Source organism: Vulpes vulpes, chromosome 10 (assembly GCF_048418805.1).
Source record: "Vulpes vulpes isolate BD-2025 chromosome 10, VulVul3, whole genome shotgun sequence".
Lineage (NCBI taxonomy): Eukaryota > Metazoa > Chordata > Mammalia > Carnivora > Canidae > Vulpes > Vulpes vulpes.
In genome coordinates this window covers 6,663,727-6,678,817 of record NC_132789.1, presented here as the reverse complement: position 1 = coordinate 6,678,817, position 15,091 = coordinate 6,663,727, and the positions used below count along the sequence as shown (strand labels likewise).

The 15,091-nt window shown below is 61.7% G+C and overlaps 4 protein-coding genes across 46 annotated transcripts in view; 2 read left to right on the top strand and 2 right to left on the bottom strand.

Annotated features, from left to right (window-relative positions):
- ABCB9 (ATP binding cassette subfamily B member 9) overlaps positions 1–6,111 on the bottom strand; it is a 45,396-nt gene extending 39,285 nt beyond the window's left edge. The window contains exons 1-3 of one of the 2 annotated variants that reach the window (XM_026017108.2): positions 6,034–6,111; positions 3,835–3,885; positions 765–1,250 (exon numbers count right to left, since the gene is read on the bottom strand). The gene's annotated coding sequence lies outside the window, so the exon portion shown is untranslated. Of the gene's footprint in view, positions 1–764; positions 1,251–3,834; positions 3,886–6,033 lie in introns of those variants that run through there. The other variant, XM_072725082.1, reaches the window with a different exon arrangement.
- On the top strand, positions 701–5,387 carry OGFOD2 (2-oxoglutarate and iron dependent oxygenase domain containing 2). Of its 6 annotated transcripts, none has more exons than XM_026017118.2 (7): positions 709–897; positions 1,206–1,262; positions 1,898–2,011; positions 2,100–2,199; positions 3,668–3,795; positions 4,034–4,291; positions 4,366–5,387. In XM_026017118.2, exons 1-7 carry the CDS (start codon positions 766–768, stop codon positions 4,630–4,632), a joined length of 1,056 nt encoding a protein of 351 aa, XP_025872903.1. In that variant the 5' UTR covers positions 709–765; the 3' UTR covers positions 4,633–5,387. The 6 variants fall into 6 exon arrangements, with proteins under 6 accessions (XP_025872902.1, XP_025872901.1, XP_025872903.1 ...); XM_072725086.1 differs by having other exon boundaries at positions 759–897; positions 1,206–1,398; XM_072725085.1 differs by having other exon boundaries at positions 759–897; positions 1,206–1,410.
- Positions 5,388–8,179, top strand: ARL6IP4 (ARF like GTPase 6 interacting protein 4). 4 transcript variants are annotated; one of them, XM_026017113.2, is made up of 6 exons: positions 5,388–6,000; positions 6,305–6,478; positions 7,004–7,188; positions 7,272–7,389; positions 7,756–7,825; positions 7,905–8,179. In XM_026017113.2, exons 1-6 carry the CDS (start codon positions 5,447–5,449, stop codon positions 7,959–7,961), a joined length of 1,158 nt encoding a protein of 385 aa, XP_025872898.1. In that variant the 5' UTR covers positions 5,388–5,446; the 3' UTR covers positions 7,962–8,179. The 4 variants fall into 4 exon arrangements, with proteins under 4 accessions (XP_025872898.1, XP_072581185.1, XP_025872900.1 ...); XM_072725084.1 differs by having other exon boundaries at positions 6,968–7,188; XM_026017115.2 differs by having other exon boundaries at positions 5,866–6,000; positions 6,898–7,188.
- Positions 8,180–8,771: 592 nt separating this feature from the next.
- Positions 8,772–15,091, bottom strand: part of PITPNM2 (phosphatidylinositol transfer protein membrane associated 2) — a 139,043-nt gene continuing 132,723 nt past the window's right edge. For 12 of the 34 annotated variants that reach the window (XM_072725061.1, XM_072725062.1, XM_072725045.1 and 9 more), the window contains 8 exons: positions 13,934–14,082; positions 13,485–13,601; positions 13,059–13,175; positions 12,796–12,944; positions 12,553–12,702; positions 12,021–12,204; positions 11,812–11,940; positions 8,772–11,716 (listed from right to left, as the gene is read on the bottom strand). In XM_072725061.1, coding sequence (XP_072581162.1) covers positions 11,393–11,716; positions 11,812–11,940; positions 12,021–12,204; positions 12,553–12,702; positions 12,796–12,944; positions 13,059–13,175; positions 13,485–13,601; positions 13,934–14,082 — 1,319 coding nt within the window. In that variant the 3' untranslated portion in view covers positions 8,772–11,392. Of the gene's footprint in view, positions 11,717–11,811; positions 11,941–12,020; positions 12,205–12,552; positions 12,703–12,795; positions 12,945–13,058; positions 13,176–13,484; positions 13,602–13,933; positions 14,083–14,919; positions 15,082–15,091 lie in introns of all 34 variants that reach the window. The other 22 variants (XM_072725059.1, XM_072725039.1, XM_072725044.1 and 19 more) reach the window with 4 other exon arrangements.

The window sequence follows — 15,091 nt, the reverse complement described above, 5'->3', positions numbered from 1 at the left end:
GCGGGGTGCGCGGCGGACCAGGTGGGGGCGTCCCCGAGGCCGGGTACGCAGCAGCGACCCCGGGTCTCCCCGCGGGAAGGGCGCACGCTCCGGGAGCAGCACACCCATCCCTCACCGCGGCCGCGCGGACCCGGCCGCCGCCAGCCCGCACCCCTGCTCCCGCCCCCACGCGAGTCCTCGGGCACGGCCCCCGGAAGTCACGCGGGCCGAGCGAATCCAGGTCGCGGCGGCGGCCCGAGAGCGCCGGACGACAGGGACCCGGGAAGAATGCCAAGCCCGCGCTCGGACGCACGGAGCGGGATGGGCGCTCGCGGGGGGACAGGCGGGAGCCCGGAGAGGGGAGGCGGCATTTAAGCACGAGGCCACGGCGTCCCAACTCCCGACCTGTCCTCGGCCGGGGAGCGGGCACTCGGGTAGCCTCTCCGTGCACTGAGCGTGCTAACCCCGCCGGCCGGACTGGGAAACTCTGAGGCGGAGCCTCCGTTCTCCTCCGCGCTCGGGAATTTAGGACGGGCCCTGGCCGGCGAGCCCCGCCCCGCCCCGCCGGCCCCGCCCCGCCGGCCCCGCCCCGCCGGCCCCGCCCCGCCGGCCCCGCCCCGCCGGCCCCGCCCCGCCGGCCCCGCCCCGCCGGCCCCGCCCCGCCGGCCCCGCCCCGCCGGCCCCGCCCCGCCGGCCCCGCCCCGCCGGCCCCGCCCCGCCCCTCCGGCTGGGGCCGCGCCGGAAGTGCCCCTCCGGAAGCCGGGGGGCGGCACGCGCCTCCTCACCATGGCGACGGCCCGGGCCCCGCGGCGTTTCTGCCGCTGCGCCTGCTTCTGCACCGAGAACTTGTACGTAGCGCGCTACCGGCTCCACGTGCGCTTCCAGGGCGAGCAGCAGCTGCTCCGGGACTACGGCCGGGTGAGTGGCCTCCACGGGCTGTGCGGAGACATCGTGCTGCTCAGCTCCGACAGCGACGGGGACGCGTCCTGGGCGCCTCGGGGGTTTTCCGCCGTCGCCGGGGACGGACAGTAGTCTCTCCTTAGTGGGGCTGTCGTGACCACACATGCAGGGTGCTTAGGGCGCTCTGGCTGCGTCAGCAGCAGCAGCTGGGAACCCTGCTCCTCGAGCCTCTCGTCTCCCCCTCACCGAGGGTAACAGGCCCAGGGACGCTCGGTGACTTGCTTACGCGATCACACAGTCGGGCTGACTGGACCTTCTGCTCTCAGATCCTGCGCAGCCGAGGGTGTGTCAGCCCCAAGGACTTCCAGGAGCTGTTGGGAGAGGTGACATTCCCCAGCCTCCACCATCCCTCCGCTCGCAGCCGGCCGCCGAGCCCCGTCCTGCCAGCCTTAGGCCTCCCCTTCCCGCTTCCTGTGCCCCTCACTGCAGCACCAGGAAGAGAAAGCCGAAAGTGCCAAGGTTTCTCAGCAGGTGGAGCTGAGCTCCCGCCCAGGACTGCCAGGCTCCCGCCTCTTCATCTCTTCACCCACCCCCCCTTTGGCTGGTGCCAGAGCTGCTGCTGCCCATCTTGTCTCCTTGCTCACGGGGGTGGGCGTGGGGTGAGGGGAGTGGTGGTGTTGGTTTGGGGAAACTTCCTAGGTGAGCCCCCTGCAGCCCCTGGATCAGGAGACTTGGCTGGGATTCTGTTCCCCGTATCCAGGGGCTCCCATCCCAGCCAGGCTCTGAATGGTGGAACCCGGAGAGGGATGGGCCCCCTTGCAGGAGGTTGTTCCTTCAGCTAATAGCTTGGCACTTGCAGTTTACCCTGATACACTCAGGTTAGTGTAGGGAGGCTTAGCTTGCAACCCAGGCCCTGCTTTTGCCTTCCTGAGCCTCACTTTCCTCTTCTGCACAATGTCCTTGGTGGTGGGGGGGATGGGAGGACCCATCATGGTAACCAGGCCCTGTGCTACCCCAGCTTGAGCAGGAGGTAGAGCGGCGGCAGCGGCTGGGGCAGGAGTCCGCCGCCAGGAAAGCCCTCATTTCGAGCTCCTACCACCCGGCACGGCCTGACCTCTACAACACACTGCAGGTACCTGGCAGGGGCAGGTTACTGAAGGAGGTGGAGGCATCCAGGACTGGGGGCTGTGTGCCCCACAGCTGGTGTGTTCTGCCTACAGGATGAGGCTCTGGCCCCTGAGTTTTTGGCTGCAGCTGAGTACAGCTCATCACCAGGTGCAGACCTCGAAGGCCTTCTCCAGCGGCTAGAGACGGTGTCTGGTGAGGTCTTGGCTCCGTCACCTAGTAGGACTAGGACAAGGGGGCAGGGCACTGGGGTCCCTCCTCTGCCATGTCTGCCTCCAAAACCCAAACTGGCAGAAGCTAGAAGAGGTGGTGGGACTGACCTGCCAGGAGCAGGGCATCTGTGTTCACCTACTCACTTGCCCAACACATACTCAGTACCTGTGTCAGGTGTGAGCCTGCTGGGGGCAGTAGGGGAGGGCACTGAAGAAGTTAGGGACAACTGAGACCCGTGTGTGCTGAATTCATTGGTCAGCAGGGAATGGGGAAGGACCCAGGACTAACAGCAGGGTGGGGAGCAGACAGTCCTATCCATAGACCTGGAGAAGTGGGCAGGAGTGAAGTTTCTAGAACCTGCCACGACCTGGAGCTGTGGGAGAGAGGCTGCTAGCTAGCTGCTGTGGCCTTGAGCAGAGGCACAAAGCCACGCCAAGCTCAGAAATGACCCATCTCTCCTGCCTGTGGCTCTCCTACTGGCTAAGCCGAGCAGGAAGTGCCAGCCCTCCCAGATTCCTTAATCTCTGCCTCTGTGTCATCATCTGTGAAATGGGAGCACAAGTAACACCCGTCTCTTAAAGCGTGATTAAGTGACATAATATGCCTAATGGGCTGGGTGCATGGTGTGCAGCAACGGTTTTCTTATCTTATGGTTGCTGTTATTCCTAGGTCTGGGGGTCCTGTGGGGAGATGGCTGTACAGTGTTGCTTCCCTTGTGAAGCTTGTGCCTCTTGTGAGGCACAGGATGGAATGTGAATGAAACCTTCCCTCCCAGCCTGGGGGCGCCCCTCCTCATTCCCACCCACTTCCCAGCAGTGGAGATTGTGTGGAGGTTGTCCAGGTGGGGCTGGGCCAGGCTGTGAGTTGGCTGATGTGGGGGCCTACAAACCCCCTACCCCAAGGCACTGGTGCATCTGCCAAGAAGTCTTTGCATTTCCATCCTGAGCCTGGCCTCTCCCTAACAGGGCCCAGCAAGGAGGAATGGCCCCCCTCAACCTTCCTATGTGGGGAACAGAGGCTCTAAGAGGCACGTCAGTTGGGGTGCACTCATGGGGAGCCATGCAGAGAAAGCCTGATGCTGGCTCTGTGATCCCTGCTTGGCTCCCATCACTGGCCTGCTGGATGTCACATGGCTAATCCCTTCCCATCTCTGGGCCTCATGAGAACTCACATCTGAGTCTAGAGGCTAGACATGTGGGCACCTGTGGAAGCAGGATGAGAAGCCCCAGGAATGAATAAGGGGGCCCAGGAATAGGCCTCCCTTCTGCCCACACATTCTGTCAGTAATGGTCACAACAGCCCTGAGAGGTGGGTGCCCGCGTTATTCCCATTGTGCAGGTGAGGAAACTGAGGCTGAGGGAAGTCACAAGGCATGCCTAGGCTCACACAGCTTATGAGGAGACAGCCGCACACGGGAGCTCCTAGCCAAAGACTTTCCATCCCTTTGCAGGGGAGAAGCGGATCTACCGGCTGCCCGTGTTCACAGCACCATTCTGCCGGGCCCTGCTGGAGGAGCTGGAGCACTTTGAGCAGTCAGACATGCCCAAGGGAAGACCCAACACCATGAACAACTATGGGGTGGGTGAGGCAGGGACCCTGGGGTCTGAGGGGCTGTACCTGTAGTGCTGGAGAGGTGTTGGGCCCTGCTGGGTGTCTCAGCTTCCCCATCTGTAAAGTGAGGTCATGGCAGGATTATTATGAAATATCTGCAAAACACAACACGTTAACACTGTCCTTGGTAAGAGATTCCCCCAGGGACCCAGGGGGAGGCCCTGTCAGTTTCCCTGCTGACCCTCTGGGGGTGCCCCCCTCCCAGGTGCTGTTGCATGAGCTAGGCCTGGATGAGCCTCTGGTGACACCACTGCGGGAGCGCTTCCTGCAGCCACTGATGGCGCTGCTGTACCCAGACTGTGGTGGGGGTTGGCTGGACAGCCACCGTGCCTTCGTGGTCAAATATGCACTTGGCCAGGACCGCGAGCTAGGCTGCCACTATGATAATGCTGAGCTCACCCTCAACGTGGCCCTCGGCAAGACCTTCACCGGGGGTGCCCTGTACTTTGGGGGCCTCTTCCAGGTTAGTGTGTGTAACCCACGGGGCAGGGCCTGGGGCAGCCAGGAATGCCCAGGCCTCAGCCCAGCTGTCTGCAGGCGCCGTCAGCCCTGGCCAGGCCCCTGGAAGTGGAGCATGTGGTGGGCCAGGGCATCCTGCACCGGGGCGGCCAGCTGCATGGGGCCCGGCCCCTGGGCACAGGTGAGCGCTGGAACCTTGTCATCTGGCTTCGGGCCTCTGCTGTGCGCAACCGCCTGTGCCCCATGTGCTGCCGCAAACCCGACCTGGTGGACGACGACGAGGGCTTTGGTGATGGCTTCACCCGCGAGGAGCCCACTGCTGTGGATGTGTGCATGCTGACTTGAGCCAGGTCGGGCCACGTGGGGGTAGCGTGGCAGGCCAGGGCTCTGCCTCCTAGGGTTGGGTGGGACAGGAATAAACTCCCTCAGCCCTCAGGCACTTTTTGGTTCAAAAAGACACACAAGCTTCTGTGTCATTCTTTCGGCAGACAGGCTGTCTTAGGTCAGGTTTGTTGGAGTCAGAGCCTGAGTCAGGGATTCCTGGGCAGGTGGTTTGTTGAGGGAACACCTTCAGGAGGAGGAGGACAAGGGTGGAAAGGAGCTAAGCCAAGATGTAGTTTCAAAGGGCGGCCAGCCTCAGCTTAATCCCAGGGAGTGCTCTGGGGCACAGATCTAGCAGTCTGTGCCCTGCATCAGTGCGGCCACAGGGTGTGTCTGGGCTGGGGGGTGAGGAGGTGGCAGTCACTTCCCAGACCTCCGTCTCCAGGGCAGGTGGCTCCCAGTGGCCAAGGGAACCTTCCAGAGTACAGGAGTGAGTTAGCCTTGGGCACCATGGTTGGGTTGGAGGGTGTCTGTCTATAAAGGGAATTTCAGTGAGACACTGACTAGCAACTTGCAGTTGGTGTTAAGGGCTTCAGAGCAGGGACCCTGGAGCTAGACTGCCTGGGTTCAAGTTCTAATTCTGCTGCGTCCAGGGGTGTGATTGTGGGGCAGCCACATGACTTCTCTGTGCCTCAGTTTCCTCTCCTGGAAAGTACTTCTCTCCTAAAGCTGTTGTGAAAGTCAAATGCCTTAACGTTCATAAAGTGCTTTATAGCAGGCCTCTGTGTTTGCTGTCATTGTTACTGAAAAATCTGCAACTGGGCAGCCCCCAAATCGGATGAAGGGTGCAGCTGTGCCGGGTTTGGGTTGTACATTTGCAATCCAGGGGTTTCCATTCTGCAATCTTGAGTTCTGCCTTCCCTGGGAGGGTGGGAGGATCTGGGAGCAATCAGCTGGAGCGGAGCCTCGGCTGCCCCTCTGGACAGGCCCGTGGGGCACTCATCACGGGGGTCCCCGCCCTGGCTCTATGGGAGGTGGGGGTGCTGCGGGCGCGCGGGGAGGGCGACCGGCGACGAGGGCAGGCTGCGGCAGAGGCCGGGGGCGGGGGAGCCAGCCTGGATCCCCAGCTTCCCTCTTCGGGAGGTGCGCGAGCCAGACTCCGTTCCTGGGGCTGCCCGGGAGACGGAACCCGGGGCTTCAGGACTCAAGGCGGCGGCACCTCGCTTCCCAGCCGGACGGCCCTGCCGCAGCACTGTCCCGGCCGGAAGTCACCTCGCCGCCGCTTCCGCACGGCAAGGCGCGGGGTGGGTCCCAGGGTCCCGCCAGATGGGCGGCTGAGGAGGAGACGGAGCAGCTGCGGGGGCCCTCCCTGGGGCGGCGAGGCCGCGGAGGGTAAGGGCGCCCAGCCACGGGGTCGGGACGCACCTGGCAGCTGAGAACGGCGGCGGCTCCTCGGCGCGCCGGAGCGTCCGGGCGTTGAGAGGCCGTGCGCAGGCGTGGAGCGGCCGGGCGGGGGCGGGCCCTTAAAGGGGCCGAGGGTCCCGGGGGGCGGGGCCGAGGGTCCCGGGGGGCGGGGCCGGGCGGGGGCCCGCTCAGTGCCTGCCCAGGTGCCGATGAGTGCTGGGCCCCCGAGGGCCAGGCCCCGAGAGGAGGCGCCGCCGTGAGCCCCCGTTTGAGCGTGTGTGCCGGTCTCCAGCCCTCGGCGCTATGGCTCACGTCAGCTCCCGCAAGCGCTCGAAGAGCCGAAGCCGCTCCCGGGGCCGAGGGTCGGAAAAGAGGAGGAAGAAGAGCAGCAAGGACGCTCCGAGGAGCTGCTCGGCTTCCAGATGCCAAGACCGCAAGGCCATCATCGCCTCCTCGGGCGCGGAGGGTGAGGACGCAGGGAGTGGGAAGGCGGTGTGGGAACTCTGCGGAGGCAGCTGCAGGCAGCTGAGCGGGCTTCCCGGGGTGGCGGTAGTCAGAGGAGTGCAGAGCGCAGCACCTGGACGTCTGGATTGAAAGACACTCAGATTCCAGAGGCTGGGCCAGCGCACGGTGTGCGGATTGAAGGGAGCAGTAATGATGCTTTTTGTGCAGCCGGAGCTGAGATCTGGGGGCTGGCTGCCCTGCTCCTGGCCAGACAGCGATTGGGTGAGGCCCAGAGAGTGCTCATCCCTGCTCTGGAAAGCCCTACCTGGAGGGTCTCTCCCCCAGTAGTCCCTGTATGCCTGCCAGAGGCCAGAGCAAGGGAATAAAGGTTTACTTCTTCCCCTCCTGGCCTTCCAGCCTCACCTTCTCCCTGCATCACAGAGAGAAGCAAGCACAAAGCCCGGAGGAGACCACGATCCAGTTCCTCCTCCTCTTCTTCCGGTTCTTCTAGCTCTTCTTCCTCTTCGTCCTCCTCCTCTTCCTCCAGTGGTGACCGGAAGAAGCGGGGGAAGCACAAGGACAAGAAGAGGAGGAAGAAGAAGAGGAAAAGGAAGAAGCACCTGAAGAAGAAAGGCAAGGAGAAGGCAAAGCTGCAGCAGCAGGGTGAGGCTCTGCCGGGACCCTCGCTGGACCAGTGGCACAGATCTGCTGAGGAGGAAGAGGATGGTCCAGGTACTGTGCCACCCAGTGTGCGGGAGGGAAGGGGTCCCCTCCCTGAGACCCAGCTGCCAACTCCCTGCTGTCTCCCCTTGCAGTCCTGACGGATGAACAGAAGTCCCGCATCCAGGCCATGAAGCCCATGACCAAGGAGGAGTGGGATGCTCGGCAGAGCATCATCCGCAAGGTGGTGGACCCAGAGACAGGACGCACCAGGTGGGCAGTGGGGCGAAGCTCAGCCCCACACACTCTGAACGCTCAGAGAGAGGGCCAATGGCTGCTGGCTGTATAAAGCCAGAGACCAGAGAAAAGTAGTTACTCATTTATGGGACTTCTCAGGCTGTTCTTACTGCCCAGAGCAAGCAGTTGCAGGGGCTGGAGGGCCTTGAAGAGTGTCTTCAAAGAGCCAGTTGGTCAGTCTGATGGCAGAGCCTCCCCAGCTTTTGTCAGTGCCTCAAGGGTGGGGGAGAGGGAGGGGGGAGTGCCTAGCTTCTGGCTGCTCAGGGGAGGGGGCCTGAGGCCTGGCATCTCTGGGTCCGCTCTGGCATCAGAGGCTCAGCGTCCTCTCCCCTCCGTCCCCAGGCTCATTAAGGGGGACGGCGAGGTCTTAGAGGAAATCGTAACTAAGGAACGTCACAGAGAGATCAACAAGGTGGGTGTCACCCCTTTCCCCGGGGTCCACGCCCAGCTCTGGTTTCTGATGTGTCCCCTTCTTGCACTTTCTTCTCCAGCAAGCTACCCGAGGGGATGGCTTGGCCTTCCAGATGCGAGCTGGGCTGCTACCCTGAGGGCCCTGCTGGCTAAGTGTTGGTGGCATGGCCTGGAGGCTGGCTTCAGGGTGGGCAACAGGAAGCCCAGTGGGTATTTGCCTTTCCTCCTGTGGCCTGGCCTCTGGCCCAGCTTCCTCTCAGATGCAGGGGGTGGCGGACAGGGTCACTGGGCTAATCAGTTCCCCCATCTCCTGAGAGCATAACTTCCCAAATATTAAATTTTCTCTGATTGGAAACTTTCCTTGTTGTTGTTTTGTGCTGAAGGGAGGGAAGGTTGCTAATGAACTTCCAGAGGTAAAACAAGGGCTCCAGGAATTTGGGGGGAAAGGTGGGGTGTGCGTCGGTGGTCATGAGCACAGGCCTACCAGCCACTTTTGCCTGTTCATCCTCAGATCAGCCTGCCTACACCAGACCCTGACCCTCACCCCTGGCTGCATCCCAGACCCAGACTTGGCTCTTATACCTGATCCCCTCAAACTTGCTCTTTATTCCGCAGATGACAACTATTCAGAGTCCTGGTGCTGGGGCCAGGTGGCCAGGGTGGGAATCCTGGCCCAGGTGACTAGTGGTGTCGTCTGTAAAGCAGAGGGGCTTTCTGCATCCACCTCACTGGGTGGCCTCGGAAGGGGCTGGGAGAAGGCCCAGGGCAGGGTAAGGCTTGTGTGACTGTATCAGTATTAGCCATGGCGAGTGCAGTGGGCACTGTTTATCAGGAAAGACAGCCTCTCCCCACTACAGTCTTAGCTCCAGGACAGGCCATGCCCCCATCCTGGGCCCACATCCCCAGCTGGTGATCTGCAGTTGCTGGTGCAGTAAAGAGACCAGAAGGAAGCCTTCCTGCTTCTTTAATTGGTGTAACAGACAATGACACTGTATACAGAGCACACTCAGGCCCGAAGGTGCAGGGGTGGCAAGGGTGGATGGGGCGAGTCAGGACACTGCTCACACATGGCCCAGACAGAGACAGGAGGGGGCTGAGACGTGAAGACTGCGACGAGGCGGGCGGGTGGGCGGGCAGGCAGGCAGCTCAGATGAGCTGGGAAAATTGGGAGTGGGGTCTCTGCTGAATCCCTCTTTAGAAATCAAAGAGAAGGCAGGTGGTTGGATCTGGAGTGGTAGGCTGAGGCTCAGTCCTGGGGTTGGGGTTGGGAATGGGGCTAAGGCTTCTACTCTAACAGGCCTGGGGTGGGGGTGGCAGTCAGCAAGGCCTGCCTCACCCTTTGGTTATGACTGGTCAGGCCTGAGCCCTGCAGCTCAGCACCCAACGCTGTAAACATTTTTGGTATTTTTAAAGGACTCTGCCCTCCCTCTCTAAGTTTCTGAAAAACTGGTGCTTCCTTAAGAAGAAAATGTGCCAAAAGGAATCTTAAAGGGAGGCAGGAAGCAGACCTGGATATAGAAGAGATATGTCAACGGGGAGGGTAGGCTGCCCATCTCACCATCTATGGCTAAGGGCCGCTGGGAGAGGCCCAGGGGACTATTGCTGTTGTCCTTGGCATGGCTGGCAGCTGGGCAGGGAGTGCAGAGCTTGGGGGAGCTGCCTGCTGGGAGAGGCCGAGCCCACTGCCCACATGGCCTCCCCGGGCCAGGAGGCTTCCCAAGCCTTTATTGCAGGCGGGCCCGAGACTCTTCCAGGTGCTTCTCCGGATGGCTGGTCACCGAGGCGGTAGGCAGGATGGGGTGAGGTGGGGCCGACAGAGGAGGAGGCACTGGCCACAGGGGCCCCTCGCCGGGCTGTGATTGTCGGGCCGAGCGGTTTCCCGCCGGGGAGCGGGGGGGTCAGGTATTGCACTTCCATTGCAACACTTACATTAAAACTTGGTCCATAAAATAATCGTTGCTTTATACATAACGCCTGAAACAAAAACAAAAAGCTACATCTTAAATATGAACAAACCCTGAAGGTCCTATCCCTCCAGAAATTTTTCTCTGCACAAAATAAATAGCTTTCACTCTGTATAAACCCACTTTTGCAGAACGTTTACACGACCCTTTGGCTGTACATATCTACACACAAGAAAATGTTAACATCAATCTGTGTACCTCCCCGTCCCAGCCCATGAGGCCCTGAGGCCATATCCAGGTTGGCAGCAGCTTTTCAGAGTCGGAGCCTGGCCAGGCAGGCTCCCCCATCTTAAGTAGAAGGAGGAGGAGCAGCAGAAGGGCCACCCGGAGTCAAGCATCACAGCTGAGATCCGTGGTTGGTTCTGGGGAGGGAGGGCTGATGCTCAGACCCAGCGTGCAGGACATTGTGGTCCTTACCAGGTGGGGAATGGAGTCATGGCTGCCTGCCCTTAAGCTAACGAAGCAAGTTGTGGCTTCTTAGATTCGGCATCAAAACGGAATTGGCATTAAAAAAACCTAAGTGTGTGCCCCACTCACCCCAAAGTAGAAATTCAGTGGAATTAATGGGGGTCAGGTGAGGCAGGGACCCTATGCCCCACTGTGTGGGCAGGGTGTAGGGCCCCGGGACCCAGAACCAGGCTGGACTCCGTCACAGTGCTGGGTGTTTTCATGTGGAGGGGCTGCGCTTGGTACTGAAAGAGTTAAGAAAAGGAAGCAGCCAAGGATTGCTCTTTTAAAAAAACCTCATAGAAATCAGATTGGAGAAGTAGAAAGGTGTAGAAACGCAGGAGAGCCAAGGCACATGGCCTTGACTGGTGGCGGGCGAGGAGTGGAAGAGGAGGCTGGGCCTGGCTAGGCCCAGGAGCCCGAGGCATGGCTTCTCGGGAGCCGGCTCTGGGCCTCACCAGCCTCGCCGCCGGACTGGGTTCCAGGTGGGGCACGTGGACAGGTGGGCAGGGGTCCGGGGCTGCCACAGCGCTGGCGGGCCAGGCGGAGCTGCAGAAATTAAGATATGGCCTTTCTCTCCTGCTTGCTCAAGGATTTGCCGCCCTGGAGCCTTCTGTGTGGCTATAGGTCCCAGATTAGCGAACGCTGGATTTTCATGCATGTCTGTAGCCACAGGAGACGGTAATGGATCTCCACTCTCAAAAATCAGTGCAAAACCAGTGAGGTTGAACAGTTGAGTAACTCGAGTTAACAAGAAGCAGGCTGTCCCCCAGTGGAGCTGCTACCAAGTGGGAGGGGACCTGTGGGGGTCAGGGTGAGCTAGTGGATGGGAGGTGACAGGCTGGGCCCAGGCCCAGCGTCAGGATGCTGGGAGGTCAATGCAGGGCAAATGTCTAGGAGTGCCTTGTGGGCCAGTTCGCATGGGGAGTCCTGGTCCCTCTGTCATCCTGGGACAGGTCTTCCTGCAAGCTGGAACCCCTCAGACCCTAGGACATGAGGCAGGGGTGAGAGGGCTGTGTGGCACGGCCTATGTCCTCCGCCAGGCCCTGGGACAAGCTTGTCTCCAGTCGACATTGTGTGCCCAGGCCAAGCCTCCTGGCGGGGCTGGCCGCCCTGGTCTAGCACCATGGAGACCACAGCGCCTCACTAACGGTGTTCTACTTGGGGCCCGCGGCTGCCCCTGGCTCAAGCCGGCCAGCCATGGTGCGGCCCCAGCAGCCAGCTGCCACACTCATGCTGCGCTGTCCCCGCTGCTCGCCATCTGCCTGGCTCTGTGTCCGATCATGCCGGTGGCCAGGCCCGCTGGGCTGGGCTGAGATGGTGCGGAGCAGGTGGTTCCGGGAGCGCAAGAAGTCACCCTGGCCTGGCAGGCCGAAGCTGCCTTTCCGCAGTGCCATGCGGGTGGCCGCGTTGCGGGCCGGCCGTGCCCGGTGGTTGTACTTGAGCTGGGCCAGGTGAGCCGCATAGCCATCCGTGATGAACTGCAGGGAGGGGGCAGTGAGGAAGGTGGACGTCACGGAGCCGGGCTCTGGGAGGCTGGCCGCCCGGGGCCGCCCACCACGGCTTGCCCGCTTACCTGGCACTGCTGCTGCAGCTTCTTGGTGGGCCGGCCCACGATGTAGATCTGCATGGGGGACAGGCTGATGGAGCTGTAGACTGCCACGTCCTTGGTGGAGCCGTAGGCCGCGTGCACGCGCAGGTGCAGCTGTGGGTGAGATTGGCGTGGGCACGGGCACAGCCCTCCTGCCCCCAGCCCTGCCCCAATCCCTTGCGCCTGGGACCCACCTCAGAGATGAGCAGCTTCAGGAAGTTGGCCTTATGCCGTAGCGGGTCATGCACCAGGCCATCACAGAAGGACACCACACCGTGGGGGAAGTTGTGCTGGGCCAGCCATGCCACCACGCGCTGCTTCTGCATGTCAGGCCGGCCCGTCACATAGATGATGAGGTAGCCCAGGTCCTGCCAGTGCCTAGGGCGGGGGGTGAGGCCTGGGTGTCCCATGGTGGCCCCATCCTCCCTCCTGGGCCACCCTGTCTCCTTGCCCAGCCAGTCTCTACTTGAGCCCTTGAAGAGTGCATCTTTGGGCTAAGGAGAAACATTAACAGCCACGAGGACAGTCACCCAGGTCACACAGTCCCCAGGGATGCCTTCTACAACAGGTGTCACTGTCTTGTTAGGAGTCCCACTTCTTGGGTGAGCAACTCTGTGAGCCCCTGCCAAACGTCCCCTGCCCTGGTGCCCAAAGTCCTCCCCAGCTTGGCCTCTGGGAGCTTCCTGCCCCTGAGCCCGCCCACTGTGCCCCTTGGGGGTCACTCACCGCACCACGTCCACAGCCCCAGCCCGCACTTTGGGGTCGCTGCCCATGATGGACACGCTGGCGGCAAAGGAGCCATCAATACTGAAGACCACAAACTCCGTGCCCTTGGGCAGCACGGTGATGTAGCTGTCAGCAAACGTGTGGTCTCCCCTGGGAGAGGGGAGCGCATTAGAACCCCTTAGACACCTTCTTCCTGCCCCAGAGGCAGGCGGCTTGGGTTGCGCACTCCCCAGAGGCACGTACCTGACCACCATCTTGATGGGGTAGACGCCCACACCCAAGCGGTGGGTCTCAGGGATGGTGTAGGAGACCCGCCCACTGCTGTTGGTCACCAACGTGTCCAGGTACAGCCACTCGCCCGAGGGTGGCTGCATCATGATGTGCACATCCACCTGGGAGCGGGCAAGCTGGTCATGAACGGGCTGGGCCCCAGGCCTCCCTGACCCCCTACTCCCCAGCCGGAGGGAGGCAAGGCAGGGGCTCCTGTAACTTCCCCATGTCCTCACCTTCTCTCCAGTCAGAGTGACCATATCCAGGGGCCCATACATGAATCGGCCCGTCAGAACCTGTGGGCCATCCTCGTTGGCGACTGCGTCATTGATCCGGTGGTTGGCGGTCACATTCTGGGGACACAGGGAGTGAGGCTGGTCAGGGTAGGAGATGGAAGGAGGGCCGGGATCTCCTGGGCCTGGTGGGTGAGCATGGGCTGAAAGCCAGATGGCCCAGGTTCAAGTCCAGCTCAGCCACCTGACCTGCATGGCCTTGGCACACTTCCCCGTCCATACGTGGGGTAAGAGCTCCGATCTCACAAACTGAGGGTTAAGTATGAGCATGTTTCTCGGTGACTTGGTTTCCTTGTCTGTGACAGGTTGTCTTGTGAGGATTCAGTAGGACAACAGATGTGGGGCCCGCGAGCCTGGACGCCTCCTTACCCTCAGCTTCACGTGGGTCCTCTTGCGCTGCCACTTCTCTCTTGGCTTTGAGGGGGTGAACACTGAAACCTCTTTGCCATCCAGCTCCAGGATGCTGGAGTTGTCATGCCTCATGACCTGGGAGGGGAAGAAACAGGCCATGGGACACTCTCAAGCCTGTGGCTGCCTATTCTAGTGGCCCTAGGGGCCAGAGACAGCAACCTGTGAGGGGTTGGGGGACACTCTTCAACCCACTCCACTCCACCCTCTGGTCCCCCCAAATTCACATGTCTTCTGAATGCACACAAACGTTCACCCCAGCCCGGCACCTGCCAGGGTTCCTCCGTCTTGCTTGCTCTGTAGTCTGACGCGCCTCCCCCCCTCATCTATGATGTGGGGCCATGTCAGCAGTGGTGTCACCTGGTCCTTGCGTGAGGCCCCAGTGCTGCTGGCAGTGGGCCCCAGGGTACCTGTCTCAGCAGGAAGGAGACCACATCTGTTGACTCCCAGTAGCTGGCGTGGAAGAGGTGGGGCAGGGCCACCGTGGGGAAGGCCGTCAGGGCGTCAGGGCAGTACAGGGCATAGTCGATCCGCTTCTGACCCCACCATTTTGCTGCAACTGCCAGGAGGAGGGCCTTGACTGGGTTGGCCCTCAGAAGGTTGCCAGGCCCCTCGGGCTCAGCTCAGCCCAAAGGCTAGACAGTCTCCTGGTCATCTGACCAGGAAGAAGGGCTGCAGCCAAAGCAAGCCTCCTCCCCAGCTGCGTGACAGGAGGGAGCGGAGAGGGCACAGGACTCCAGGATAGCATGCGAACAGCCAGGGGCCCTGGGATGAGGGCGGGGAGCCTCCGTGTGTGAACTTAGGGGGAGGAGACAATCCTGGCTTGGAAGCAGGTCTATCCCTGGTCCTGTTGCTGATCCTGGTGACCCCCTATCCTGCCCTCCACTGCCCCCGATGTCCTCTCCAGGCCTCTCCTGCTCCCGCTCTGCCCTGCAGGCCTCAGGCTGGTGAAAGGCTTTGTAGGGGTGAACCCCAGAGCAAGGCCTGATGTCCCCTCAGCACCTGGGAGCTTGCAGCCCAAGTGTCAAGGCCTGGGTGTGAATCCTAGCTCCTACTCAGGGCTGGGAAACCGCCCCGGCTCCAGACAAGGGTTAAAAAGTGCCTTTCTGATGGCTGCATGCAAGAGATGCTCAGCAAATGGTGCCTGATGGGGGTCAGGGCTCTCCTGTGTTCTGCTTGAGGCCTGTTTGCTGCGCAGTCCCTTGGTCCCCACCCTCAGGCAACTCCCAACCCCTCCACCTCCTCCCCAGATCTGAGTGCTCCCAGCTCAAGCCTCTAGCTCCCTGGTTAGGCCTCAGCGGACAGGGCCTGGTGGTGAGATGTGCCTGGAAACGGTGAGTGACCCCGGTTATAGGTGGACAGCGTGTGTGGGCAGAGGCCACATGACACCCAGTACCTTCTCTGATGTCCAAGTCAGGGAGGCGGGGGGCCTGCTTCAGGCTGGGGCTCTCTTGCCCGGCCTGTGGGTGGGAGCCTGGGGTAGTGGGGGAGAGAGGGGGCAGGGCGAGCAGAGACAGGCGCCTGACGCTGGGGGTATGGCTGAGTGATGCCGGGGCCTCTGGGAAGCA

Coding starts and splice junctions, on each gene's coding strand:
- OGFOD2 (XM_026017116.2), top strand. CDS start 766: ATGGCGACGGCCCGGGCCCCGCGGCGTTTCTGCCGCTGCGCCTGCTTC. Junction 1,263..1,897: donor TCCAGGAGCTGTTGGGAGAG/GTGACATTCCCC, acceptor GTGCTACCCCAG/CTTGAGCAGGAGGTAGAGCG. Junction 2,200..3,667: donor GCGGCTAGAGACGGTGTCTG/GTGAGGTCTTGG, acceptor ATCCCTTTGCAG/GGGAGAAGCGGATCTACCGG.
- ARL6IP4 (XM_072725084.1), top strand. CDS start 5,447: ATGAAGGGTGCAGCTGTGCCGGGTTTGGGTTGTACATTTGCAATCCAG. Junction 6,001..6,304: donor GGGCGGCGAGGCCGCGGAGG/GTAAGGGCGCCC, acceptor GCCGGTCTCCAG/CCCTCGGCGCTATGGCTCAC. Junction 7,390..7,755: donor CCAGAGACAGGACGCACCAG/GTGGGCAGTGGG, acceptor CTCCGTCCCCAG/GCTCATTAAGGGGGACGGCG.